Source organism: Odocoileus virginianus, chromosome 31 (genome assembly GCF_023699985.2).
Source record: "Odocoileus virginianus isolate 20LAN1187 ecotype Illinois chromosome 31, Ovbor_1.2, whole genome shotgun sequence".
NCBI lineage: Eukaryota > Metazoa > Chordata > Mammalia > Artiodactyla > Cervidae > Odocoileus > Odocoileus virginianus.
In genome coordinates, this window is record NC_069704.1 from 13439335 (window position 1) to 13467178 (window position 27844).

Genomic DNA, 27844 nt, shown 5'->3' on the forward strand with positions numbered 1-27844 from the left:
GACTGGCAGGTATGTTCCTAAAGCCCTAGACCAGCTCGGGGAAGTGCAAATGGCTTTTGATCCTTGGCCACCTGTTAGGTTGCATTAAAGCTTTTTGCCATGCTCCTGTGGGCCATTCCACTCTTTCTTGAGAGGTAGAATTCACACCCAGCTATTTTCAGGAGTGCAAGTCAGACACCATGACTTAAGGTTCTGTGCCTGATGCAGGTCCTTCTGGGGTTAGATGTGGGGCTTGATGGTCCTAAACCCTGAGTGTGCTTTAGAATGGACTTGATTCCTCAGGAAACATGCCCCTTAAAGGTAGACTGGCACATCCTCATTCTTTAGAGCGGGGCTGCATTTCCTGAGAGGAGCCCTGAACTGAGGTTTCAGCTGTCTGGTGGCCTTAAAAAAATTTTTTTTTCCCCTGTGAAACTATTTTCTTATTCACATATTTTGCCAAATTCTTCTGTCAGTCTACTAAACTGAGTCTTTAAAGGCAAGTGCTAGGTTTTTATTTCACTAAACATGTTGATTCTTAATGATTTGCAGCATCCTTGGCTGGCTCATGGAGAATTCCAGTATTCCTGGTTATTGTTTTCCTGATGTCTGTGGGCACCCTCTATGAAAAACAGAATGGAAAAGAGTCTTCTGGTAAGAAATAGGCCATACTGTTAATATTATTCTTAAGAAGTATTTGGGAGAGTAACTTTATTTTAAAAACATGCTGTGATGAACTGCTTTATTTCGGTGGTGTATTCCGAACAGAAAATAAATTTGTTTAAAATATTTTAGATAGTTAATCCATGTCCCAGCCCCTCTTTTTGCATTTTTAATTGAGGTTTAATTCATGTAGCATAAAAGTTAACCGTTTTAAAGTGGCATTTAGTACAATCACAGTGCTGTGTAGCCATTACTTCCTTCTCGTTCGTTTTCATCGCCCCACAGGGAAGCCCTGTGCCATTAAGCAGCTAGCCATAAAGTTGGGCTGTTTATTTGAGGTTTTTTTTTTTTTTGCTGTAAACTGCCGTCTCCGAAGTGCTTTTGTATCCCGTAAGTTTTGATGTGTTGTATTTTCATTTTCTTTGAATTAAGATACTGTCTGATTTATTCTTTGATACATTGGTAAACCAGAAACATGTCATTTAATTTCCACATGTTGTGTTCTATCTAACAAACCAATGCCAGATCCAAGGTTATGAATATTTACAGTCCCTGTAGATCTTGTATCCTGCAACTTCGCTGAATCTGTTTATTAGCTTGAATAGTGTTTGTGACTTCTTTAGGATTTTGCACACGTAAGGTCGTTTCTCTGCATAGTTTTACTTCTTTTCGAATTTGGACGCCTTTTATTCTTATCTTGGCCTCATTGCTCTGGCTACAACTCCCACTGCAATGTTGAATATACCATCTTGTTTTAAAGATTATTTTTGAGATACCCTGGTTGCAAGTGACCTTTATCTAGACTAGTTTGTTAAAGATACTAATCACAGGGCTATTTGTGTCACTTTGGTGTATTTGAGCAGTTACTTTATCGAAGTTTTTAAAATTAAATCACCCTTTATTATTTTATTTGATAGTTGAATAATGTCTGACAATTGTAAAACATCTTTTGTTCATAAATATTTGTTTAGAATTTTATAATAACTGCCTGAAACAAAGAAATTTTACTTACCTCTGTGACAGTGGGAAATAGGAAAGATTCTATTTTATTTTATATCTTGCTGTCTAAGTTTTCTTTTTTCAACCTGTCTTCCTGTGATTATCTGTTAAAGTAAACTTCCTGTTTTGGCAACTACTGTAGAAAGTTTGGTGGTTTCCACTTGTTCCTCTGGTCAGTTTAGTCTCCTTTTTTCTCCTTTCCCCTAGTAGTGATTCAGGCAGCTCTGCTCAACCCCGTGACAGTTTTTTCCTTTTTTTTTTTTCCTTCTGGCATTTTTTTTTTTTTCAGTTGAGACATATTTGACATGTATCATTATATTAGTTTTAGGTATACAACAATGGTTCCATGTTTGTGTATATCACCACACTGAATCTAGTTAACATGTCACCTTACGTAGTTACCAAAATTTTTTTTTGTGTTGAGGACTTTTAAGACCTACTCTCTTAGCAACTTCAAATCTCCAGTAAAGGTGGATTAACTTTAGTTAGTTAAGATTAACAGTAGTCACTGTACTGCACATTATATCTCTGTGACTCATTTATTTCATACGTGGAAGCTGGTACCTTTTGACTCCCGTCACTCATTTTTCCCACCCCCTACCTCCAGTTCTGGCAGCCACCAGTCTGTTCTCTGTATCTATGAGCTTGCTGTCTTCAGATTCCACATATAAGTGAGGTTACACAGTGTTTGTTTTTCTCTAACTCATTTCACTTAGCATAGTGCCCTCAAGGTTCATCCATGGTATTGCAAATAACAAGATTTCATTCTTTTTTATAGCTGAATAATATTCCTCTGTGTGTGTGTGTATCACATTTTCTGTCTTTCTTTTCATTAGTGGACCCTCAAGTTATTTCTGTATCATGGCTCTTCTAAATAATGCCGCAGTGAACATGGGGGTGCATGTCTTTTCGAGTTAGCGTTCTTATTTTCTTTAGATATATACCCTAAAGTGAAATTGCTGGATCATATGATAGTTCTGTTTTTACTATTTTGAGTACAGTTTTGTCCCTTTGACTGCTTTACTCCAGGGCTAAGTAAGTATTTCATTGCAATTATATGAATAAGGTAGGTCTAACCAAGGGTTTCAGATAGGTTTCTTTCTTGGGTGTAAATTCTAGTCAGCTGGTGATGGCAGCCTCGGGAGCTGTGAGCACAGGGTTTCTAAGACCCAAGTTTTGAGCTTGGGAAAATAGACTATTTCTGTGATTATTATTCTCCCCCATAAACCTAGGTAGTTGTGTGCCAGTACACAAACCAGATTTCTGGTATTTGTATCCTAGCCTGTTACAAGAAAGGAAATCACAGACGCAGAAAAATGTTGAGAGCAGATTTGGAAATGTCGGTTTTCCTTCTTTTGTTCACTCATTCCAGCCTAATCAAGGATAGGTTATTCTTGATTTAGAATCCTTTTATGGACTTCTAGTGTAGATAATCCTTATCATAAAATACAGTTTGTCTAACTTGTTTTAAAATTTAATTTCTGTATATTTTTTCCCTCTTGCCCCTGGAACCGTGTATTTTTAGGCATCAGAGCTCAGGCCATGTTGGGACCTTTCCCTGTTTCATAGCCCGTCCCTCCTGTAGGTGTCACTGTGATGTAGTGAGGCGCGGGGTGCCTCAGGGTACTGCCTGCGTGTGCCTCTGTTCCTCCTGCTGTCCCGTTGTAGGGCTTGCTCTTGTATCCTCTTCCCCTGTGTAAGCGTTTTTCTCTGTGTCTTCTGAGCTCTGAACCTCGTGCTGCTTTACAACCTGTGGTTCTCTGGATTCACAGAATTAATCCTTTAGATGTCACCAGACTTCAAAGCATGAATTTGTTTAGGGCCCAGTGGAAACAGTGTCAGACTTTATTTTTGGGGACTCCAAAATCACTGCAGATGGTGACTGCAGCCATGAAATTAAAAGACGCTTACTCCTTGGAAGGAAAGTTATGACCAACCTAGACAGCATATTAAAAAGCAGAGACATTACTTTGTCCACAGAGGTCCATCTAGTCAAGGCTATGGTTTTTCCGGTGCTCATGTATGGATGTGAGAGTTGGATGGTGAAGAAAGCTGAATGCTGAAGAATTGATGCTTTTGAACTGTGGTGTTGGAGAAGATTCTTGAGAGTCCCTTGTACTGCAAGAAGATCTAACCAGTCCATCCTAAAGGAGATCGGTCCTGGGTGTTCATTGGAAGGACTAATGTTGGAAACTCCAATACTTTGGCCACCTCATGAAGAGAGTTGATTCATTGGGAAAGACCCTGATGCTGGGAAGGATTGGGGGCAGGAGGAGAAGGGGATGACAGAGGATGAGATGGTTGGATGGCATCACCGACTCGATGGACATGGGTTTGGGTAGACTCCGGGAGTTGGTGATGGACAGGGAGACCTGGCGTGCTGCGATTCATGGGGTTGCAAAGAGTTGGACTCGACTGAGCGACTGAACTGAACAGATCCAGAAAACTTTTCTTATGGATCATTTCTGGGTTAGTTTCAGTGGTTCTTTCTGAACCCAGGGGCCCTACTCAATGCTTTTTTTCTTAGACCTTGGGGGTGCTTACTTGATATCTCTTGGAACCCCAGGATAGCGTAGGGAAAAAATGTAAAGTGTCTATCATACTTTCCAGTGTACTATCTTTTTTAATCCACAAACAAAACAACCCCCCTCCCCAACCTTACAAAAGAAGTATCTACATTTTTTCGGGTGAAGACATTTAAAAATAGGTTAACTGACTTGCCCATAGTCCGACAGGTAACCCCTGGAGCTAAAATTTGAAGCCAGTTCCTTGGCTCTCACCAATCCCAGTGTTCTTTCCTTTCACCTTTGACAGTCATCAGCCAACCTGAAAACGTATCGGCTGATAGCAGTGCTTACCTCTCTCTCCCCCAGCAGTAGTTGTCCCTTCTTTAGTCTTCATGTTGGCCCCGGTGGCTCACCACAAGTAAAGCAACTAGCTTCTCTGCCTCTGGGGTCTCTGAAGTCTTACTTGGCAGAAGCCTGGAATCCAGCGTTGGTGTATTCCCTGGGCCTGGGAGAAAAGAGGAGCATGAGCGGTATTGTTTCCCGTGGATGAGGCCCTGTTAGGCTCTTAAAACCTGTCATTTCTTTTAATTTTCTTAGTACTCCAGTGTGATTAGTATTATTAGTATTATATTTGTGGGATTTCCCTGGTGGTCCAGTGGTTAAGAATCTGCCTTGTAATGCAGGGGATGCGAGTTCAATCACTGGTCACGGAACTAAGATCCTACATCCTGTGGGGTACCTAAGCCCATGCTCTGCAAGTAGAGCCTGTGAGCCCAAAGAAAAGCTCCCTCATGATCCAGCAAAGATCCTGCGGGCTGCAACTAAGACCTGATGCGGCCAAATAAGTAAATAAATACATTTTTTAAAAAATATGCTTGTTTTACTGGAGAAGGAAATGGCAACCCACTCCAGTATTCTTGCCTGGAGAATCCCGTGGACAGAGGAGCCTGGAACTGTAGCCTGGCTACAGTTCATGGGGTCGCAAGAGTCAGACATGACTTAGTGACTAAACCACCACCACCATACTTGTTTACAGATGAAGAAAGTTGGCCATTTACTATGAATATGAGAAGTGCTTCTTCAGCAGCTAGGCAGATAAGCATAAGATGTATCTTTAATGCTTGGACGCCCAGGATGAGATATACAGGCAGTTACTCCTGGGCCTGTTCCTCCTGGAATTGCTCATTGTTTATGAGTGACCAGAAATAATCTTGATAAGGAAGCCTTCCTTGTCGCCTTGTTTGGTATAGCATGTGATATGAAGAAACAAGTTTTGTCCAGTTAAGCCCAAATTGGCAAAAGAAAAAGAGCAAACTAAATTTTCTTACTGCTTATTTGTCCTTCCTCAATTCAGTTGCATAGACCTGGAGATACTCTTAGTGGTCCATATCCAGGCCCTTATTACAGTGAAGTGGTACTAGAAGCCATTGAGGAGGAGATGTATTTTCCACACTTGTGGTGGAAACAGAAGCCGTCTTCAAGGGGAGCTTCGTTTACATGCTGGGAAGAGTTTACTTGATATAAAGGGCCTCCTTCCAGTAAGCATCTTTGGAGGTATTCCCAGAAACTTCAGCTAGCCCTGTGAAAGAGAACAAATTAGATCAAGTTTCTCCTTATTTAGACTGGCTTCCAAATATATTTCCCTCTATTATTAAAAAAAGCAGTTATTCTGCCCATTGTCGATTTAGCCTATCTACAGATATCTGAACATGTGATGTTTTTCTTATATGCCAGACTATGAGTTTCTTTCTTCTGATGCTAGGCTGCTAATGTGGGTGGCCTGCTTATTTAGATTTGTGTGGGTTCCTGCCCTTTGGGCCTCCAGTTAATACTGACCCAGCCCCTGGGTGGATTGACACTTGAAACCTTGGATGCTGTTTCCTTTCTTTGTTTATAGTTCTTGGGTCTCAAGATTATGTTCCCTCCATCTGTGTGCCTATTTTTAGCTGGGGCTTTTTTCCCAGTATCATGACTGCCTAGATTCTCAGTCCTGGCATTCTTGTCTAGTTTATCAATTCTGTGCTCAAACCCTTGGGGGTTTTGAAGTGCAGAAGGATATTACTAGACAAAAGTCATTAAAGTACATATCTATTTGATGATTAAGAGCAGTTGCCAAATCTTACATCCATAACTTTCAAATCTGTTGATTTTCTCTGTGTGCTATTCTTTTTTCCTTTATGAAGTTTTAGGCATTCTGAAACTTTGCAGAGTCATTTGTGTATTAACTAAAATGATACTGCATTGTTTTCATTAACTTAGCTAAGATTTATTAAATATTTATTGTGTATTTTAGTGACATCAGCAACTTGAAGAAAGAGTTTTTAAGCCATAGTTGTGAGGATTTAATCTGTTGGTCTTAACTTTTCCTCAGGCTTTTTAGTGCCAATTGTATGTAAGATGTTTTGTACAGCTCGGTGTGGAGATCTAAAAATGTAAGGATGAGACTTAGGGAAATGGCTGTAATATAAAGCAGGAAGGGGATGAGAGGTACAGGCAAATACTATAGGAGTGTTGGTGGCTTTGCTTGTAGTTTATCCTGTTAAAGCCAACAGTTTTGATACGGATGATGGTGACGATAGTATCCTTTATTGAGCCAATTTCTGTTAAGTCCTGCCTACCAGGCGTTGCTCTAAGCATTTTTGTTCTAAGCATGAATTGTTTCAGTTAATTCTTACATGAGCTAGGAATTTATATAGGCTGCATTTGACACTTGAAGAGACTCAGACACCGAGATCTTAAGTATCCTGCCTGTTGTCACCTGACAAGTAAGGAGTAGACCTGAGATTGGAACCTGAACAGTCTTGTTTCCTTATCTGCGATTCCAGTCACTGGGCTGTCCCGCCTCTGTGCATAGTCAGCATGAGCCCTTCCCTCCTCTGCTCCCATTCTCCTCCTGCCTCCTCCTGTCTCTCCACTCTTATCATTGGACCCTGGGTTTCATCCTCATTAGACTTCTTAGAGTTCTCTGAACAATACGCTCTGCTTGGTCTTGCCTTTGTGTCTTTACACTTGGTTTTTTTTTTGTCTTCCCGGAAAACTTTTCTACCTCTGTCCTCTAAGAGACCAGCTTCTTCATTTCTCCACAAGATAAACTTGTTCTGTCATCTTTGTCTGGCTAACTTATGTAGATGGATTTCAAAGGTGGCACCTTTTACCATTCTTGTCAGATAGTCCCTTTGGAAACTCTTCCTTGACCTCCCAAGCGGGGGTTAGGTTTCTCTCCGTGGTGCTCCCCCAAATATTCTACATTTCCATCTACCTTAGCTCTTAACATGCTGAATCATAACTGATAGTTTAGTATGGGGCTGAGCTTGAGACTGCAGTCCTAGTCTCTCATCCCAGAACATAGCCTAGTCACCTGTTTGGTGAATGAATGCTTGTTGTTGTTGTTTAGGTGCTGAATCAGGTACAACTCTTTGTGACCCCGTGGACTGTGGCCCGCCAAGCTCCTCTGTCCATGGGATTTCCCAGGCAAGAATACTGGAGTGGGTTGCCATTCCCTTCTCCAGGGGAATCTTCCCTACCCAGGGCTCAAACCTGCATCTCCTGCATTGGCAGACGGATTCTTTACCACTGACCCACTTGGGAAGGCGGCTGAATGCTTAGTGGGAGTTGAGAGGTATATACCGATGTACAAATGCCAAAATGGGGTGGGATCTTTCAGCTTAACTAAAAGCCAGTATTTGAGGAACTGTAAAATGATCTTGTCATTTTGGAGCTACCTAACGATCAAGGGACTTCTCAGTCTGTCAGATGAGTCAGCACTTCATCTTTTTCACTTGTGAAAAGGAAGGTGTAGTAATTGAGGACCCAGGATTAGTCTTTAGTCTTCTGAGAGAATTCTTCGAGTTTTGACTGGAAGCGTTTCTCCCTTTATTGTGCTGTCCCAGGCCATTAGTCATTAGGTGTTCCCAACCTTTGCTCTTAAGTGGAGCCCAAGAAATCTCTTGTGGGCACCCAAGAATCTAAGACCTCTCTCTGGTCTCTGGTGCAATCAGTTTGTGTTAAAAATTTCTGTTTGACAGTCTGAAAAGCACTTTGGTAATCTCCATCCATTTCCCCCACATGCGGTCTGTCTGATCATAATCTGGAAACTTGGGGGATCATGGTTGAATCCTGAATTATTTCATCACCAAATCTGGTCATCGTTGACTATCTCCTGTCTCCTCAGGGTGGCTACTTTCCCAGCTTCCTCCCTGTTAACCTCTGCAGACCACGCCATCGTCACGTCTGGCCTGCAGTGTTGCGGGAATGCATCCTCCTGTACCTCCTGGTCTTTTCTAATTTGTTCTTGATCAAACAGTAAGAGAAATCTTTTTGTAGCCCTAAAACTGATTTATTTATTTACAGAGTCGGGAGATGTGGTCATAAAAGGGCCACGTAAGAGATCTTTGCAGTGATGAAACTTCTGTGTCTTGTATCCATGCTGACATTCTGTAGTAATGTGCTACAGTTTTAAAAGATACTACCATGGTGGGGAAGGGGATGCTGGGTAAAAGGTACACAGGATCGCTCTGTATTATTTCATAAAACTTCATGTGATGTTACAGTTATCTCAATAACTCTTCAGTGCTTTCCTACTCCTTTGGGATAAAGATTAAAGTCATTTAGTATGGTCTTCTTTGACTTTCATCATCTGGCTTGCCATCTCTGTGTTCCAGACACACTGACCTTTCACTGTCTTTAACATGCCAGCTTCTTCACTTACAGCCTTCTTATTCTCTTCCTTCTATCTAAAAGATTATACTTTCCTTTGGTTAATTTCTCCTCATCTTTTGTATATCAGCTTCATTTTTATTTCTTAAAGAAAGGCTTTTCCTGATTTCCCAGACTAAGTCAGATTTCTTCAGTTAGGAACTCATAAAATACCCAGTATTTTTCCTGTATGGCAGTCATCATAATTTGTATACATTTGTTTATTTGTGTGGTCCTTTGAGTCTTTTTTTTTTTTTTCATTTATTTTTATTAGTTGGAGGCTAATTACTTCACAACATTGCAGTGGGTTTTGTCATACATTGACATGAATCAGCCATAGAGTTACATGTATTCCCCATCCCTATCCCCCCTCCCACCTCCCTCTCCACTCGATTCCTCTGGGTCTTCCCAGTGCACTAGGCCCGAGTACTTGTCTCATGCATCCCACCTGGGCTAGTGATCTGTTTCACTATAAATAATATACATGCTGTTCTCTCAAAACATCCCACCCTCGCCTTTTCCCACAGAGTCCACAAGTCTGTTCTATACATCTGTGTCTCTTTTTCTGTTTTGCATATAGGGTTATCATTACCATCTTTCTAAATTCCATATATATGTGTTAGTAGGTCCTTTGATTCTTATCTATTTCACTAGACTCCACTGGGGCGGGGTCTGTATTCTTATTCTCAGCATTCAATACAGTGAGTAACGGAAACATGTAAGACATGAAAGACACTGTCTTTCTCTCTCAGCGCTTGTTCTCTTATTGGCATCAAATCAGCACTTTAGACACCTATGCCAGGAGAATAGGTCCCAATCCAGATATCTAATTTATGCTCTCTTCCCAGGTCATAACTTTGGGTTTCTCTTGGTTTGCCTAAAAATAAGCCTCCTTCAGGTTACGAAGACATTTATTAGAGGAGGGATAGGATGTGATTGAGCAAGATGAGTGCTCTTGCTCCTGAGGGCTGAATCTACCAAAGAGCCATCTCGGGCGTGGCCTGCTTACCTCTGGGAGGTGGCCAGCCTTGGATTTGTTGGGTATGTGAAGTTTATCTGGAGCTGAAATTCACTGACCTTCTTCTGAAAGTCATGGCTCTTTTCATCGGCCTGGCAGAACTTTATGTTGTCACATTGAGTATCAGCCTACTGAGAGGTCCCAGCTGTATGAATGTGGGCATATGTATGATTTGGTGACTATTCTTAGTCAGACAGTGGAATTCATGCCAACTAGTCTAAATAGAAAGAGGTATTGGTTAGCATAAAGGATTTGTACACACAGAATTTTTGGACAGATCAGACAGTTAAGCTTGGACCTGACATGCAGAAGCAGTGCAACCAGGAGAAGTGCTCAACAACACCCGAGGACGGTTTGAGCAGAAGTGCTACATAGTATTGCTGCTGCTCTCTGACACAGAGTCGGAAATCAGACGGCAGAACCTCTGGAACTTCTGCTAAGTTCGTGCAGGAAAACCATGTGTCTCCATGACTGTGTCTGACATGAGAGCTTCCAAATCACAGTGAGTAGCTTAGGGCTTCCAGGTCTGCACAAGGGTGCCTGCACTGGTATTCCACTCCGTCACAGGTGAAACAGTAGCTGCAAAGTAGTCCAGGAAGCCCAGCCTTCAGCGTTCCAGCCTCCAGGGTACGGGGAAGCACACTGGGAACAGGCGTTGGGCCAGCTGCTCCAAGGAGTCCGGGAAGCCCAGTCTTCAGCGTTCCAGCCTCCAGGGTACGGGGAAGCACACTGGGAACAGGTGTTGGGCCAGCTGCTCAAAGGAGTCCGGGAAACCCAGTCTTCAGCGTTCCAGCCTCCAGGGTACGGGGAAGCACACTGGGAACAGGCGTTGGGCGAGCTGCTCAAAGGAGTCCAGGAAGCCCAGTCTTCAGCGTTCCAGCCTCCAGGGTACGGGGAAGCACACTGGGAACAGGCGTTGGGCTAGCTGCTCAAAGGAGTCCGGGAAGCCCAGTCTTCAGCGTTCCAGCCTCCAGGGTACGGGGAAGCACACTGGGAACAGGCGTTGGGCGAGCTGCTCAAAGGAGTCCAGGAAGCCCAGTCTTCAGCGTTCCAGCCTCCAGGGTACGGGGAAGCACACTGGGAACAGGCGTTGGGCGAGCTGCTCAAAGGAGTCCGGGAAGCCCAGTCTTCAGCGTTCCAGCCTCCAGGGTACGGGGAAGCACACTGGGGAACAGGCGTTGGGCGAGCTGCTCAAAGGAGTACGGGAAGCCCCAGCCTTCAGCGTTCCAGCCTCCAGGGTACGGGGAAGCACACTGGGAACAGGCTGTTGGGCGGCTGCTCAAAGGAGTCCGGGAAGCCCAGTCTTCAGCGTTCCAGCCTCCAGGGTACGGGGAAGCACACTGGGAACAGGCGTTGGGCGAGCTGCTCAAAGGAGTCCGGGAAGCCCAGCCTTCAGCGTTCCAGCCTCCAGGGTACGGGGAAGCACACTGGGAACAGGTGTTGGGCGAGCTGCTCAAAGGAGTCCGGGAAGCCCAGTCTTCAGCGTTCCAGCCTCCAGGGTACGGGGAAGCACACTGGGAACAGGCGTTGGGCGAGCTGCTCAAAGGAGTCCGGGAAGCCCAGCCTTCAGCGTTCCAGCCTCCAGGATACGGGGAAGCACACTGGGAACAGGCGTTGGGCGAGCTGCTCAAAGGAGTCCAGGAAGCCCAGCCTTCAGCGTTCCAGCCTCCAGGGTACAGGCAAGCACACTGGAGACAGGTGTCGGGCCAGCTGCTCCAAGGAGTCCGGGAAGCCCAGTCTTCAGCGTTCCAGTCTCCAGGGTACGGGGAAGCACACTGGGAACAGGCGTTGGGCGAGCTGCTCTGTGTGGTCTGCCGTAGCAAATTAAAGGCTGACCGTTCCAGACAGACCGCATTGACCAGTGAATGTGTTTTTTGGATCTAGGCTAAACTTGGTTTACTACCTGTTAGGTACTTAACACGAGAACCTAGATTGTGAAACAGGGTAGTGATGATCTTTTAGATTCTCAGGTGGTAGATTTTGCCTTTGTTGAATTATGGACTTTACAGATATTCACTTGACCCTCGAACCATGTCAGGGTTGGGGCAGTGATCCCCCCATGCAGTCAAATATCTGTGAACTCCTATCTCTGCTTCAAAAACAAAGGAATTGATAAATGACTCACCCAAGGGCAGGGAGCTGAAACAGTTTGGGTAGAATCAGAATTCAAATCCTAGTTCCACCTGTGATCTCTCATTGAACAAAAGCTTTTCTCCATACTTAGTTAAGATCTGTAAGATGAAAATACAGTTATTAGAAAAAAATCCACATATGTGCGGACCTGCACAGTTCAAACCCATGTAGGTCGAGGATTGACTGTATATGATTTTATGCAATACCCATACATTTGCATATGCAGTCATGAAATGTTGTTATTGAAAACAAGTATGGGCTATTTTGGGCTTCCCATTGGCGCTAGTGGTAAAGAACTGCCTGCCAGTGCAGAAGACATAAGAGATGTGGGTTCGATCCCTGGGTCGGGAAGATCCCTTGGAGAAGGGCATGGCAACCCACTCCAGTATTCTTGCCTGGAGAATCCCATGGATACAGTAGCCTAGTGGGCTACAGTCCATAGAATCGCAGAGAGTTGGACATGACTGAAGCGACTTAGTATGCACGTGGGCTATTCCATACTGTACTAGGAACTAGTAATACAAAGGAAAGTAAGTCTGCATTCAAGAAGCTCATAGGCTTGGTGTAACAGTGTTTTTCAACAGAGATGTGCATTAAAATAAACCTGTGAAGTTAAAATACAAGTGTGGCATTCCGTATTTATATCTACTATCTTCCACATGCACCAGCATCAAGTTCCCAAATGAGAGAGAGAGAGTCCAGAAACTTGCATTTTTAGCAGACTTGACGGTTGATTTTTAAGCACTGTCTCTTGATGAAGAACCACTGGTCTAGTGGATCAGTAGTAGCCATTTTGTTTTATTGCTGTTGAAAAACCAAGGACTGTGTTTCAGTTTGCAAGTTATTTTCCCTTTTTTTTTTATTGCCTTTAAAAAGTTTTATAACTGCATGCTTGTTTTACAGGAGCAGAGCTACCGGGACAAGTCATCTCTATGGCAGCTTCTACGCTAGCGACCTTGGCCATCTCTATCACAGGGTATGAATCGTGCACCGAGGACCACACCTCTCCCCAGCCTGCAGGTGACTGGTGCTGTGAGAATGCCTTCAGCATCCTTCTGGAAAATGGAATATACATAGAACATAAAAGTAGGAAAGACACTAGCATCACAAGATGCTACTTACCGGTCCTTCATTTTTCTCTCTGGTTCCTATTTTTACACTCTTTTCCTTCTATCTTTGTTCTCATGTATCACTTTTTTCATTCATTTAATTATTTATCTTCTTAGGTTTCTTACCTTGATTCTTCATTCTTTCCTTTTTTTTTTTTAAGGGCTTTTCCTGTTTTTCTTTTGTTATTCTTTCTCACTATCCTTTCATTTTATTTTCCTTTTCTTAAAGACCCATTTACCTTTGTCTGTATTTTCCCCTACTTAGTCCTTATATTTGCCATTTCTTCTACAACTTGTCAGTTCTCCTCCATTGTTCTCTTTTGCTCTCTTTATGTTGCATTTTTTGGTCATTGTTCCTTTTCTCCATCTTTCTTTGGATTTTTATTTTCCATCTTCCAATCATTCATTTCTCTGGCATTTTTTGCTTTTCTTCTCAAAGTTTGGTTTGCATGCCTCTTGCTGTTAGTATATTGACTGTTTCCCTTAACACAGAATTCTCTAATTATTTTGGACACAGAGCTTCTGTGAGATCCAGCTAGTAGTTTTATACCAGCTTTAAAGTCATACCATACTCACACAGAATTCAGGAATGTAAAGGCCTTGTCTGTCTGTGCCAAGAGGCCCATTACTGCCAGAGGTTTGAGAGTTAAGGAGCTGTTTTCATGAGCTCTCCTGGAAGAACTCACTTTAGAGAAGTCTTGAAAGAGGGGATCAGCTAAGAAAAGGCATTTGGGGTAGTAGTAAAACTTATTTTTCTTACACATTAAATTATGTTTTCAGAGTAGAGAGGGGATGATGTTTTGGTTATGGACTTACTATTCTTATGAATATCTGCCAGATCCAGCAACATGAAGTTTCCAAATTAGGAAGACATTCATTCAGAGAGCAAACAGAAGCGTATTATAATTAGCTTGGTGTTTAGCCCCAAACCTCTGGGTAGAATGTTAGTTTTCATGAGATGGGCTGACTTAAACATGGTCCCAGTTACATCAGTAGTAAAAATGTCCTCATAGCTAAGCATCATTTAAAAAAAAACCACTAAGGAAATTATAATAAAGCACTCACAGGGCTATTGTGGAGTTACTTACAAAAGTTATGAAATAACAGGGAAGGCATTCTTTGAGTAAAGATTTGATGAGTACCTTCTACATGTCAGGTAATATTTTTTTGCACTAGGAATTCAGTGGAGGGGCAAGCAAGACAGACTAGGTCTTATTTCTTCTGGAGTTGGCATTCAACTGAAGGGAGAAAGTGGGAAAGGTTCTGAGTGGAAAATGATACAACTGTATAAAATTGTATAAAGAAATTGGGGCAAAAAGGACGTTGAAATTAGGGGTGTTCATTTTTTTTTTTTTTTTTACCTAGACTTTACGAAATAAGGTATACTTTTAACTTTTTTTCATAGAAGGCCAAATATAGGTTTTAGGATCTTACTCATTTCCATCATTGTGATATATTCTGAGTAATAGTGAAATATGGCAGTAGTTGCATTATTAGAAAGCAGTGCCTTATGAAATAATTCAGCGTGATATCCTATATTTGAAGATTCCTCATCCACAGCAACCTGTTATTTTTTAATATCCCATTCTAAGAGAAAGATATGCTTCAAAACCCTGGCTTTTGTAAGAGCGGCTGGTCCCATTTAGATAAAATTATGCTGAAAAGCCATATTGTTTCAGAGACACATATAAATACATCTACAATAAAGTTAAAAGAGAAGGAGTTTTTAAATAAAGAATTCTGTATGTTAATATTTATTGCTTTATATGGTTTGAGTAATTTTCATGGGCTAATTATAATTCTGTTACTTTGTCATGTGTTTACCTTTAGTTTTTTTTTAATCTAAATGCTATATATATATATACATATAAATAGAAATTATAAATATGTCATAAAAAACTTGAACAGTGTAAAATGTATAAAGTAAAAATAAACCATTACTCATACTCAACCCTCTCAACGAACTTAATTTCCGTAGATGTAAACACTGTCAGTGTTAATTCTCCTCACCTTTTTCATTACATTTGCAAGCATACATCATTCTCCACACCTTTTTGTATTACATTTGCAAGCATCCATCCAGGTCTTATTTTCTTTTTTAACCCAGTGTAATCATGCTATCGTAGTACATCTTGAGGGCTTAAACCAGGCCTAGCTGATTGCTCTATATTACTATTTATTAATGTGGACCAATGTGTGGGTGATTTTTTTTTTTTTTTTGCTTTCCCTCCTCAGGGACAGAAACCATGGACAGAGGAGAACCCCCTCCAACACTGGCCTCAGCTTCTTCACCCGCCTCCCCTTCACCCACCCTGGGCAGACAGAGACCTGAAGTTGGCACGTTTCTTAGGAAGAAGAAAACTAGTGACATATACTTCGTGTCTCTCCTTTGGGCCATCGTCGGAGTCCAGATCTGGTCCAACCTGTGGATTGTACAGTTGCTGCCAGTGCCTATTGCAGGTAATTGGTTAGTGATGATCTTGTCTTGCCTTTGAAGATTTCTTTTCTTTAATTTGTGGATTTTTTTTTAATGTTTGAGATAATTTTACTATCTTTTTAAATAAAAAAGGGAAGTAGGCTGTGAATATGGTGGCCTCCACAAAGTTTTTACAACTATAATTACCCTGGACTTATTCTCGAGACCATAGGACGTCTCCAGAGGTTTAAAAGTGCTGATGAAGAAATTGTTGACCTGGCATGTAACACTGAGCTCATGGTTCAAAATAGTAAACAGTGAACTGTTAGATTACAAGGCCAGGGCTGAGGACACAGAGCTCCCTGGAGTAGGGAAATCATAGTGGCTGGGACCAATTATCTAGGGTCCAAACGTCAAGACAACCCTTACAGATAAGTAGCACTTCCTTCTAGTCCCTACTCCTTCTTAGTTAGCTTTTAACAGAAGCTTTAACCCCTGTTTAAAGGGAAACCACAGTATCCCACCGCAGAGGGTTCCCTTCATATTGTAGTTTGAGTTGTTCCCGGAAATCATGTAGTGTACAGCTGTTTGTAACAGCCCTGGTCTCTACGGAACCGTGATGAGAGATTCAGATGTATAGAGCATCAGGAAGAGACATAGAAATACAAATGAGAATGTTACCCCGTGGGGGTAGAAAATTATGATGTGTATGGAATACCTTCTGCTTATCTGGGCACTACACATCAAACATCTAAGGAGAAGAACAAAATTTGGCAAGAGCAGCTAAAATAGCCAAAGTGACAAGGGCAGGTCAGAGGTTAGTATGCTTTATCCTGGAACGGCACAGTGTGAGGGGCCAAGGTTGTAGTCAGTGAAATCCTCATGATCGAGGCGTCTAACGTTTATGTGGGCTTTGAATCCCTGACCGCTTCAGGGCTTCAGACTTCACAGAGAGGGTGGGAGATAGGTAGGTGGGGATTGTGTGGAAACTGCCCCAGTTCCATCAAGCTGGAGTATTTTGAACTTTGTTCCTTCCCTCCTCCATTAAACAAAAACAAAAGCAAAAAAAAAAAACCAACTATATATTTTAGCACTGGCTTTGCTGTTTTCGGAAGGTTATGTGGAACTGAACCTGTTTGTAATCTCTCTCTCTCTCGTGTGTGTATTTCTCATCTTCCTCGTAGTCTGGGTCCTCAAAAAGCTTGTTATTCACTTTGGCGTTGTGAACTTCCTGGAGAAGCGCTGCGCTCTGTGGTGGCAGGTGATAGAGCACTTCCTGAAGGAGCGGCAGGAAGCCCTGGCCCCGTGGCCGATTATCGGGCTCGGAAAATTCTTGCTAAAGGTTGATAGCAAGGTATTGTATTTTCATAACTTGAGCTGCTTTCAAGTGGAGTTTATTATGTATTTCGTTGTCTAAAAGATTCCATTTTATGGTATATTAGTATTTACGTTGTACTTGCTGATAACACATTTAATGTCTAACTTTGCTGAAATTTAGAGTGATGGATGGGATAGATGTAGTTTGAATAAGTGTTGTGTAAGTATTTTTACATCTTAAAAATGAGGGAAAAGGAGCACCTAGTTCAACTCTTACTTTATAAGGACCAAATGGAAGTCTAGAGGGGTTAAGTGACTTGTCTAAAATTATATAACCAGGTGTAGCTCAGTGCAGTGAATAATTTTGGATAATTCTCATGCTTTAGATAGCATAAGTTTTAGGGAAAACCAGATGAATCCTGGAAAACTAGGTACAGAAACTGTTTTAGTGGGGAGACAGCAATCCGTTAGAGGCTGTGCTAGATTCAGAAGAGATGGTTTGGAGCATAGTCTCTGAATTCAAACTTTGGATTCAGATCCCAATTCTGCTGCTTATTAGCTCTGTGACCTTGGATGAGTTTCGTAACCTTTCTGTGCCAATGAATATAAAGTATAATAGCAAGTATGTCTCAGAGAATGGTAGTGAGGGTTCAGTGAGTTGATACATGTTCAATTCCTAGACTGGGATCCAGTTCACTGTCAGCTCTGTATAAGTATTGAGCCGTCATTATAGTTTGAGGGGAGAGGTGTGTCCAGGATATAGTGGTGGTAACTGAGCAAGAAATGCCTCACTGTTGATGAGCAGTGGGAAAGGTGATACCAGAGCACATTGTGAGCACTGCTCGGAGTTTATTAGCGAGGCCTGGAAGAAGAGCGGGTAAATGGAGCGGTGTAGGGGCAGAGACCCCCACAGAGTGAGTTCTTAGGGAACACGAGGAAAGTGGGATATGTGAAACAGTGATTAGTGGGAGGCAGAGCTGGAGAGTCGGGCAAGACTGGATCGACAGCGCCTTTTTGTATGCTGTGCTGTGCAAGCTGGACTTTATCACAGGGCTAGTGACTTCTTCTAACAGGTCCACCCAGGGCTTAAGGCTGAAAAACACTGTTGGATGAAGCAAATGTAGATAGAGACAAGAACAGTATCTGGAGTTCATGTGAGGGAGAGAAAGTCAAAGGAGGTGCAGGGGATACATATTTTTAATATATTGCCTGGCTGTCTTCCAGAAGGTTTGTCAGTTTTAGTTCCCATCTCAGCAGCATATGAGAATACCCATTTCTTTGAGCTCTTGCCAGTACCGTATATTATGGTATAACTGAAAGTCCATTTTAGTTTTGTAAAAAGAAGTATCTCGGTGTTGTTTTAATTTGAAATTTTAAAAAATAACAGTTGAGTTGACCATTCTTTTATTTGCTTCTTGGCTGTTTATATTTTTCTAATTTGCCTGTTGTGTGTGTGTATGTGTGTGTGTGTCTTTTTGTGACCCTGATGTGTGGCTTCTGGCAGTCTTAGTTCCCTGACCAGGGATTGAACCTGGGCCCTTGGCAGTGAAAGGACAGAGTTCTGACCACTGGACCACCAGGGAATTCCCTGCCTATTGTGTTCTTATTAATTTTTTTCAGTTTTTAAAAATAAGAATCTAGGACTTCTCACAGATTTCAGCATGTCTATCACATCTCCCTGATTAAGGTGAAGTTTTATCTTACTAGAGCAGATTTATCACTTCAAGCTGTAAAGAGGGTGACTGTTACACCAGTTAATTTTTTTGTCTTACCACTATCAGATGGCATAAAAACTAAATCTATTTTCAGTGTTCCCATGTACTTGTATTGGGAACACTTCATTTAGGAAAACTATACAGTTGTGTTGGTTGAAATTCCAGGGGCATCAAAAGTATTTGTTATGGGGTAGTCTTGTAAAAATTTGTAATTTTTATTCTAATTTATATGTCAGTCTTGTTCTTCAGGAAGAGAGACAGTAAAATGAATAAAACTAGCATTTTCTGTTACATATGATATATATCAGAATAAATGGCTATCACAAATTGAATATTTGTTCAATTATAGTTGATGTCAAAATTATGTTTTATGCAGTATAATAATATATCTGGGGTCCTGCATTGGGGAATACATCTATTTTCCATGTTTCTGTTTAATTTCAATTGATTGGACCAGTGTTGAAATGATCCATCTAGAGAAGATTGTTTGAAGTATGTGTCTAAACATGTACTAGGTGTGCTTTAGGAATAACTCTGCAAAGAGCATTTAGTCATTCAGATGAAATCAAGCTTTTTAGTCTTTATGCTTTTTATACACTAATAATGCTTTAAATCCTATGTTTGCTGATTTTTATTTTATGTGACCATTAACTAGCATGAATTATTATAGTGCTAAATATTGTGAGGTGTAGATGAGGTAATGTCTATGTGAAAAAACAGCAGGATATTACATACAGTAGAAAAATGCATGCCTGAAAAATTGGAAATGGAAGAAAATGCACCCAATATGATCAGAATCTTAAATATGTCTGCTTTTTGACCAGGTGTTCACTGTTCCAAATGAGCACTGAAATGTTTTACTCTAGGAAATGTAAAATAAGTACTATTATAAAGCTGCAACTGCAAAGTTCAATGAAAATGTACTGTGTGAACAGGAATTAGTTTATATAGGGACTGAAAATCCTTTTAATGCATGGTATGTGAAAAATCTTAATTATAGCTTTGATCTTTGGAATTTGGTGTGAAAGTTTAAGCCTGTAAGCATTCAGGTTATCTTTATGTACTTTTAATCATTGTATTTCGAACAAAGCTTGTGGTTATCATTTCAATCGTGTGTCTTAAAGGAATACTACATGCACTTGATTTTGAAGCTTTGTTAATGCAGTTCAGTTTTTCCCCGTTTTTCCTTTGTCCGAGACGACTTCCTTCTCATGCTCTCAGTGACTCTCTTTTCTTTTCATACTGTTACTGCATCTCTAATGATATGCCACTGTTCTTATCTTCTCTCTCACCTTACCCCTATCCTCAAGCTCTGGCACTGGCTAAATAAGAAGGTAAATGAACACCCGGATGTTGATTTTTACTATTGAATTCTGTAACTTCCCCCCCCCGCATCTCCGTTCTCACCCTGTTTCTGTTCATATGTCAGACTAAGTTTTTGTTTTTTAAAGTTCTAATTATAAGCTATGGAAGGTCGTGAAGCATTAATATTGCCACAGTGCAATTTGCTAAAAACTTAAAGCTATTTATTTAGGATGTGGATGGTATCTCCTTGCCCGAGTGCGTTAATGTTCTGTCTCGTGGTCCTTTTTGTCCACTGTGACCTCCAGACCTTTTCAGCTCTATCATGTGGCCCAGCCTGATATTCTCGTCTCCTTTAATGTGTGAGAGCATTTTAGGCAAAAGTTACTGAAAAGGAAAGAGAGCTCTTTACGGCTGCTTTTTCTATAAATAACACCATAGTTTTTTTAAAAAGACTTGTGAAATATTTGTATGATTCTCTTGGCCAATAGTGTTATATGTTGTCTTTTTTTTTATAGGTAGTGTTTCAAAATTTTATTTTTTATCTCTCAAAAAATGGTGTAGTCATGGCCCATGACATCTAGTTTTATGTATTTCCCAAAACGTGAGGTTGTATCTATGGTAAATGCCTCACATGATTGCCATGGAATTTTCAGTAACTTAAATGAAGTCTAATCCAGATAGGTTAGGAGTACCACAGTACCCATAGAGTAGTTCGGACAATGTTATCGGATCCCTAGGGCAGATAGCAAAAGATGATTTCATTCATGTGTGTTGTCATTAAACACAATAAGACCTTAAAAATCTTCAGTGAAAATACTACAGCAGGCCTTAAGAAAAATGTGTTACCTCTTAGAAATAGTTCAAAATGAGGCTCTTGGGTATAAAGATTAGAGTTTCATTCTTTCTGTTGAAAGAGAATAGAGGGGACACTTATTAACAGTGCTTATTACACTTTTAAACTTTGGATTGAAAATAAACAGTGTGTAAAATCAACATACACATGTAGCACCATGATCACACACACACATACAAACACACATACACAAATGGTTATATGTACCTCCGCTCTACAAAACAAATATGAGTAAATGAATTCAATCCTTGGCAAATGATAGTGTTACAAAAATAGGTTATATTTTCTTACTTTGATTAAAGTAGGTGGTCTTATGTATTTCCCCACTTTGTTTTTATTGAAATGAAATTGTTCTCAAGAGATGAGAGAAAGGAGAGCTAAAGTCATTAGGTTCAATCTGATTTAACCTTTGGTGACTTGAGTTAGGTTACCTAATTCATAGCTGGCTAATTGTGAATTAGTTTTAAAAGATTCTCAAGGGGTCAGATAACCTTCTCCTTTTCTTTGATGATTCTGTGTAGCATAGGTAAAGTACTGGTGTAGAGTTGGAGTAACTGCTTTAACTTCTGAGAGTCTGTGCCCTGGGAAAGCACATAAATAAATTGAAGTCTGTTTTGTTACATATTTCATCCAAGGGCAGAAAATTTGCAGCATTGGGTATTGGTATTCCAAGTACAAGTGAAGTGAATTAGAAACTATTTCAAGAGAAGTGAGGGTGAGAAACACAGCTATGATTAATTGAAATGTAACTGTTTCTTAAGACTTAGTTGTTTTCTCAGTATTTATTATTTGTACTGCTAGAATTAGGCTAAGAAAAACAAAGTAAAATAAAAACCTACACGTCCAGAATAATGAATAGAAAACTCAGTAGTGGAATGACAGTTTCTTCATAACTTGGTAAAGAAGGCGAGTCAGTTTAGAAGCCTCAGAGTATCTTTTGATATAACTATGTATTTACTGACATTTCTACATTTAGAAAAAAATGCATGCCCTTTATTTATACTTAAAACATTCAGAATGTCATTTTAAAAGTACTTCCCTCCTACTTTTAGAAAATAAAATCTCAAACCTAAAATAAACTGGGAAATAAATGGAGCAGGGTAGGGATTGACAGGCAGTGTGGTTCCCCTGCTTAAAGCAGAGCACGGCCTCATGGGACAGCACCTCTGGCAGTTCTTTACGAATTCTCTCCTTCATCCCCTTCCCCTTCTCCTTTGCTTCCTCCGACCACGTTTCTTTTTCTGTGTCTATGAGTCTTGTTCCATTCACTCTTTTAGGGTGTTCGTTTCCTCTGTAAGTTTCTATCCTCTTTGATTGTTTCCTCTCGATTGGTCCTTAGTTCTCCACATTTTTAAGTCTTTCCTGTCTCTCTTTTCCACTTTTTTTCCTCTCTTTCACTTTTGCTATCTTCCTTTTTGCCTGTTTTCTCACCTTATCTTTGCTGGCCATATGTAAATAGAAACCTCCCCCCGACCCCCGCCACACACATACCTTTTGCTTGTGTATGGAACATCTTAAGTGATTTTATTTATAGGCATGCCTTGGAAATACTGTCGGTTGGGTTCCAGACCACAACAGTAAAGTGAATATTGCAATAAGGCAAGTCACATGGTTTTCTTTGGGTTCCCAGGACATATAAAATTTGTTTGTGCTATATTGTAGTCGGGACTTCCTTGATAGCTCAGCTGGTAAAAAATCCACCTGCAATGCAGGACACCCTGGTTAGATCCCTGGGTCAGGAAGATCTGCTGGAGAAGGGAAAGGCTGCCCAATTCAGCATTCTTGGGCGGCCCTTGTGACTCAGCGGGTAGAGTCCATCTGCAATGTGGGAGACCTGGGTTTGATCCCTGGGTTAGGAAGATCCCCTGGAGAAGGGAAAGGCTACCCACTCCAGTATTCTGGCCTAGAGAATTCCATGGACTGTATTATGCAAGTCCATGGGGTCACAAAGAGTCGGACACGACTGAGTGACTTTCACTTTCACATACTACAGTCTATTGGGCTTAATAGGTGGTAGAGTGGTAAAAAGTTGGCGACTGAGTTGGACACATGTAGTCTATTAAGTGTGCAATAGCATTATGTCCAAAAAATATTATAAATTGTTATTAAAAATATTGCTGGGAAAAAAAAAGACTAAACATCTTCTCAGCTTTCGGTGAGTTGTGGTAGTAACATCAAAAGTCTCTGATTACAAATCACCATAGTAAATATCATAACAAAAAGTTTGAAATATTGGGAGAATTACCAAAATGTGATAGAGATACCAAATAAGCAAATGCTGTTGGAATAAATGGCGCCAATATACTTGCTCAAAGCAGGGTTGCCACAAACCTTCAATGTGTAAAAACATGTTATTTACAAAGCACGATAAATTGAAGCACAATAAAATGGTGTCTGCCTGTGTTTTAAATTTTCAATAAAACATCTAACCCTCAGTATTATCTCTTGAAAATAAATTTTTCTTTAGGTGTCTCTTATTCCAGCCCTTAGGTATATAGAGCTTGTGATAGGAAAATTCTACCCTGGTTTGAAAACAAAGTTTCACTTTTGTAATGTTGTTGTACATAATGTGTTTGTGAATATTCCATGTTTTATATGTTAAAAATACTCAGACATAACTTTAGATACTTTCCAAATAAAACATCTTTTATGTTGATGTATTTCAGGATGTGAATTTTCTAAAAAAAAAAAATTGAGGCTCCTAAGTTATTTTCAGAAATTGTAATTTGTGAATACCAATCCAGTCATAATTCTGATATTTTCTTTATTTTTCCTATTCAAATATGTATTAACTGAGCTTTTACCACATGCTGTGCACTGTTAGGTTTCGGAGATACAAAGAGGAATCATGCAATACTATCTCTTTGCTCAGGAAACTCTCAAAAACTAGATGTTGAGTTAGTTTCTGATTGTGATACTCTTCACTTTCACTGATTTTAGAACTTACATTCAAAATATGACCTCTGACCTTCCATATCTTAGAAACCTGTTATTTTTTTAATCTCTGCATTGTCTTTGATGCTTTGGTAGCATGCACTGAAAATTAACTCTTCTGTTTGAAAGCTGTAATTGTCAAGGTAAAAGATGCACTGTTTATCTTTGAGTTCACTATAGCATCGATCTCTTGGTGACAGTGTTCTTCCTGAAAGATAAGGAGGTGCAAGCTTGTAATCTTCAAATAGAAAGCAAATGTTTTAGAAGACATGCTGTTTTAACCGTCCTTCTTTGCTCTTGAATGTTTAACTGTTTGGCGAGCATAATACATATTTAAAAGAAGAGTAACTTACTCAGCAGTGCTCATGTTGGGATTGAGGGGTGCATTGTGGTATTTCAATCATCAGTCTGATTGTATTTTTGAAATGTCAATTGGTAGCATTGCATGGCAGGAATTCTAGAGATCTGTCAGGATTAGATATTCTGAAAACAAAAGTTTTAGAAAATGTAGGATTATTTGTCATTGTGAAAGAGGAGAGAAGTTATACTCAAAATAGAATGCCTCGTGGCATTTTGGAAAAGCATAATTTTATTGATTATGAGATAACTACTGCATTAATGATTATTCTTTATTTATAGTCAATTATAATTTGTCATAAAGTTTATGGTTTAAAAAAAATAGAAATTTCAAGTGGATTTCTTATTTTATTATGAAATATTTCAAGTATAAAAGGATAGAAGAGCACCCACATGCCTGTCTTCCAGTGTGACAAAATATTACCTGTACCTGAAGTCTCTTGTGTACCCCTCCCTGATTGTGCATCCGTGTCCCAACCCTTTTGTTTCCAGGGTAGCTATTATTCTGAAATTGGTATTTATCACTACCTTAACAATAGATTTTATTTGTAACCCTGATGACATTAAAGGAAAAAAGTATTTTGAATGTAATTCCCATTTTAATTTGCTCCTATTTTATCTGTCTAGTGCAGGACATACCTGCATTGTAAGTCATCCTTTTACTAAAGTCGTATATATTTGCTAATTGACAGTAGAGATTTGAGCTCACTAAGGGATTGTCATTATTTAGTTTATAATGTTTGTTAGATCGTAAATTCTAATTTGAAATGTAAACATACCACACTATGAGAATCCAAGCATAAATTTAGGTTATATTCAAATTGATTGCCTTTTCTTAGATGTGACAATAATAAGCTCTTTCTGTAACAACAATTAACACTGTTAGTTAATTTTCTAAAGTGGCTTATAGCTTTTACTGCTTTAATCTTTACGCCATAGTTTCTGCAGTGCTGAATAGCCTGTTTTGTCTTCATGATGTTTGAATGCACATATGTTTTTATTAAGTTGTACTTGAAAGATGACTAATTCTCTTTCTCATTTCTGTGCAGATGATCATCTGGTTGGAGAAGATGTTAGACAAAATAATTAGCATTTTCATCATATTTTTGTTAGTGATAGGAACACTTCTTTTAGCCCTACTCCTGACTGCAAAGGTACAGTACAACAATTACTATCACCATTAATAAACTCTTTAACTGTTAGAATTTGTTGTATGGATAAGAAGCCAGCAGTTGCATGCATGGGAAATGTTACTTTGCTTATAAATAATTATAGCATTTAAAGTATTTATGATTTTTGTATTGCTGGTTTTGCCATGAATTTGTCTAATGTATTTTTATCATTTAAATTTTATTATCATAAAAATCCTCCGAGGTAAATGCAGATGAAAAATGGAGATACTGAGGGAAAAGTGGGTTCTTCTCTCAAAAGAAGAACTGTGATCTGGTCCATGACTCCTAGCGTAGATCATGTTCACTTGATCAGAATTTGATTCCTTCCTTCACGTCTCATTGTTCTTTCTGCTGATTTACCATTAAGGTATTTCTCACTTTCCAGATCCTTCCAGCTTGCATTTCCCTTCCGCCTTTTTAGTTGGGACTGCTGTAATAGAATACCACACACCAAGTGCCTTCAACAGCAAACATTTATTTCTCATAGTTCTGGAGGCTGAGAGCCCCAGATGAAAGTGCGAGCATGGTCAGCTTGTTGGTAAAGGCTCTGTTCCTGGTTTATAGGTGGCTGTTTTCTCCTTGTATTTTCACATGATAGGGAGAAAGAATACCTCTGTATTTCTTCTTTTAAGGACACTAATCCCATCATGTCTTCCATCAGGTTTTCCGTGGTAGCTCAGTCGGTAAAGAATCTGCCTGCTGTGCAGAAGACCTGGGTTCGATCCCTGGGTTGGGAAGACCCCCCTGGAGAAGGAAATGGCAACCCACTCCAGTATTCTTGCCTGGAAAATACTATGGACAGAGGAGCCTGGTGGGCTGCAGCCCATGGGGTCACAAGAGTCGGACATGACTTAGCAACTAAACCATCACAGCAACGAAACCTCTACGCCAATCCCATCATGAAAGCTCCACCCTCATGACCTAATTACTTCCCAAAGGCCCTGCCTCTTATAACTATCACACTGAATGTTAGACTTTCACCAAACTAATTTTGAGAGGATATAAAAAAAAATTTAGTCCTTATTACCTCTCTTTTGGGGCTTTCCTGGTGGCTCAGAGGATAAAGCGTCTGCCTGCCATGCGGGAGACCCAGGTTCGATCCCTGGTTTGGGAAGATCCCTTGGAGAAGGAAATGGCAACCCACTCCAGTATTCTTGCCTGGAGAATCCCATGGACAGAGGAGCCTGGCGGTCTACAGTCCACGGGGTCGCAAAGAGTGGGACACGACTGAGTCACTTCACTTCACTCCTCTTTTTTTTTTTCATTGCATATTTGTATGGAGTCATGTTACCAGCTTTTGCAGTTTTTCACCCCTCTTTTATCAAATAAATCATTCTCCAAAGTTCAGCTAAATTTTTTATCTCTTACTGGCTTTTCAAGAAACTTCTGTAATCTATCACAGTCTTTATATTTTATTTGGACCCTACTGAACTCTGCACCCCAGGTTTTTATATGCTGTTTTCCAGAAATTGTGAAGCTTACCTGATAGCCTGGATATGAACCGTTTTCATATAGTGCTGTAGAGATATGGTAGTACCAATTATCAATAGATAATCTAATATGCAGCAATTTACTAAGGGATTACACTGTTTCCTACTACTTGACTTTCCACTTGGAAGTCCTGTTCTCAGTCACTCTTAGCCTCAGTATGCCCTGATCTTATCATTTGCTTCTAACAACCTGCTCTCTGTACCTGTTTCAGTTAAAATGCAGTTTTTACCTGTTCTTTGGATTTTAATCATGTACAGTCACTTATTTAGACTCTACAGACTTGAGACGTCTGTCTTTGTTTTTGTTATGTTTCACCTAAACCCTCCTCTGTATGTTTTTCTAGTTCTTAGAGAAACCTTTCACCAGTATGTAATTCTGTTTTCCTTTCTTTTTCTCTTTTTCCTCTCTCTTCTGTTCTACCTTCCCTTCTTTGTCCCTTTGTGTAGGGTCTTCTTGCTTGCTCATCTCAACTGTTTCATCTTTCTTTTTCTTTGTTCATTGCATGCTTCAGTGAGCTTTTGCTTCTCTGAACTTTGATAACAATTATTACTGAACCTTTTCTTTGTGGTTTAGGACTCATGCAAACTGAGCTTTTGAAGGAAACTTCCTGGTTATCTAGTTCATTCTCCCAGCCAATAAACGGATCATCCTCTAAAACACCATGACAGTATCCATTTGATTGTCTTAATAGACATCTCAAACATGTCAGAACTGAATTCCAGACCCTCCCTTGCTTGTCTGTTCTTCTCATTTCAAGTGACAGCTTCATTCTGCTTGCTCAGGTGAAAAGCCTCAGGGTCATTTTTTACTGCTTTTTTTCTTTTATTAATAGATGCATATCCAGTTTGTCAGAAAATCCTTTTTGCCTCCATGTTCCTAGTATATTTTGGGATAATAGCAGGGTGAGGATGTTAGGTAATTCCTTTCTACCTAAAGCAAGAATCAGTCAGTTCAGTCACTCAGTCGTGTCTGATTCTTTGTGACCCCATGAACCGCAGCACACCAGGCCTCCCTGTCCATCACCAACTCCCGGAGTCCACCCAAACCCATGTCCATCGAGTCGATGATACCATCCAACCATCTCATCCACTGTCGTCCCCTTCTCCTCCTGCCCTCAATCTTTCCCAGCATCAGGGTCTTTTCCAATGAGTCAGCTCTTCGCATCAGGTGGCCAAAGAATA

The 27844-nt window shown here is 40.3% G+C and overlaps 1 protein-coding gene across 3 annotated transcripts in view; it reads left to right on the top strand.

The window, feature by feature from the left end:
* TMEM245 (transmembrane protein 245) overlaps nucleotides 1-27844 on the top strand; it is an 80710-nt gene that overhangs the window by 9982 nt on the left and 42884 nt on the right. Inside the window, exons 3-8 of one of the 3 annotated variants that reach the window (XM_070459333.1) lie at nucleotides 532-633; nucleotides 12898-13080; nucleotides 15339-15563; nucleotides 16704-16873; nucleotides 19862-19885; nucleotides 25050-25154. In XM_070459333.1, the coding sequence (XP_070315434.1) occupies nucleotides 532-633; nucleotides 12898-13080; nucleotides 15339-15563; nucleotides 16704-16873; nucleotides 19862-19885; nucleotides 25050-25154 (809 nt within the window). The remainder of the gene's footprint in view (nucleotides 1-531; nucleotides 634-12897; nucleotides 13081-15338; nucleotides 15564-16703; nucleotides 16874-19861; nucleotides 19886-25049; nucleotides 25155-27844) is intronic. The other 2 variants (XM_020892395.2, XM_070459334.1) reach the window with 2 other exon arrangements.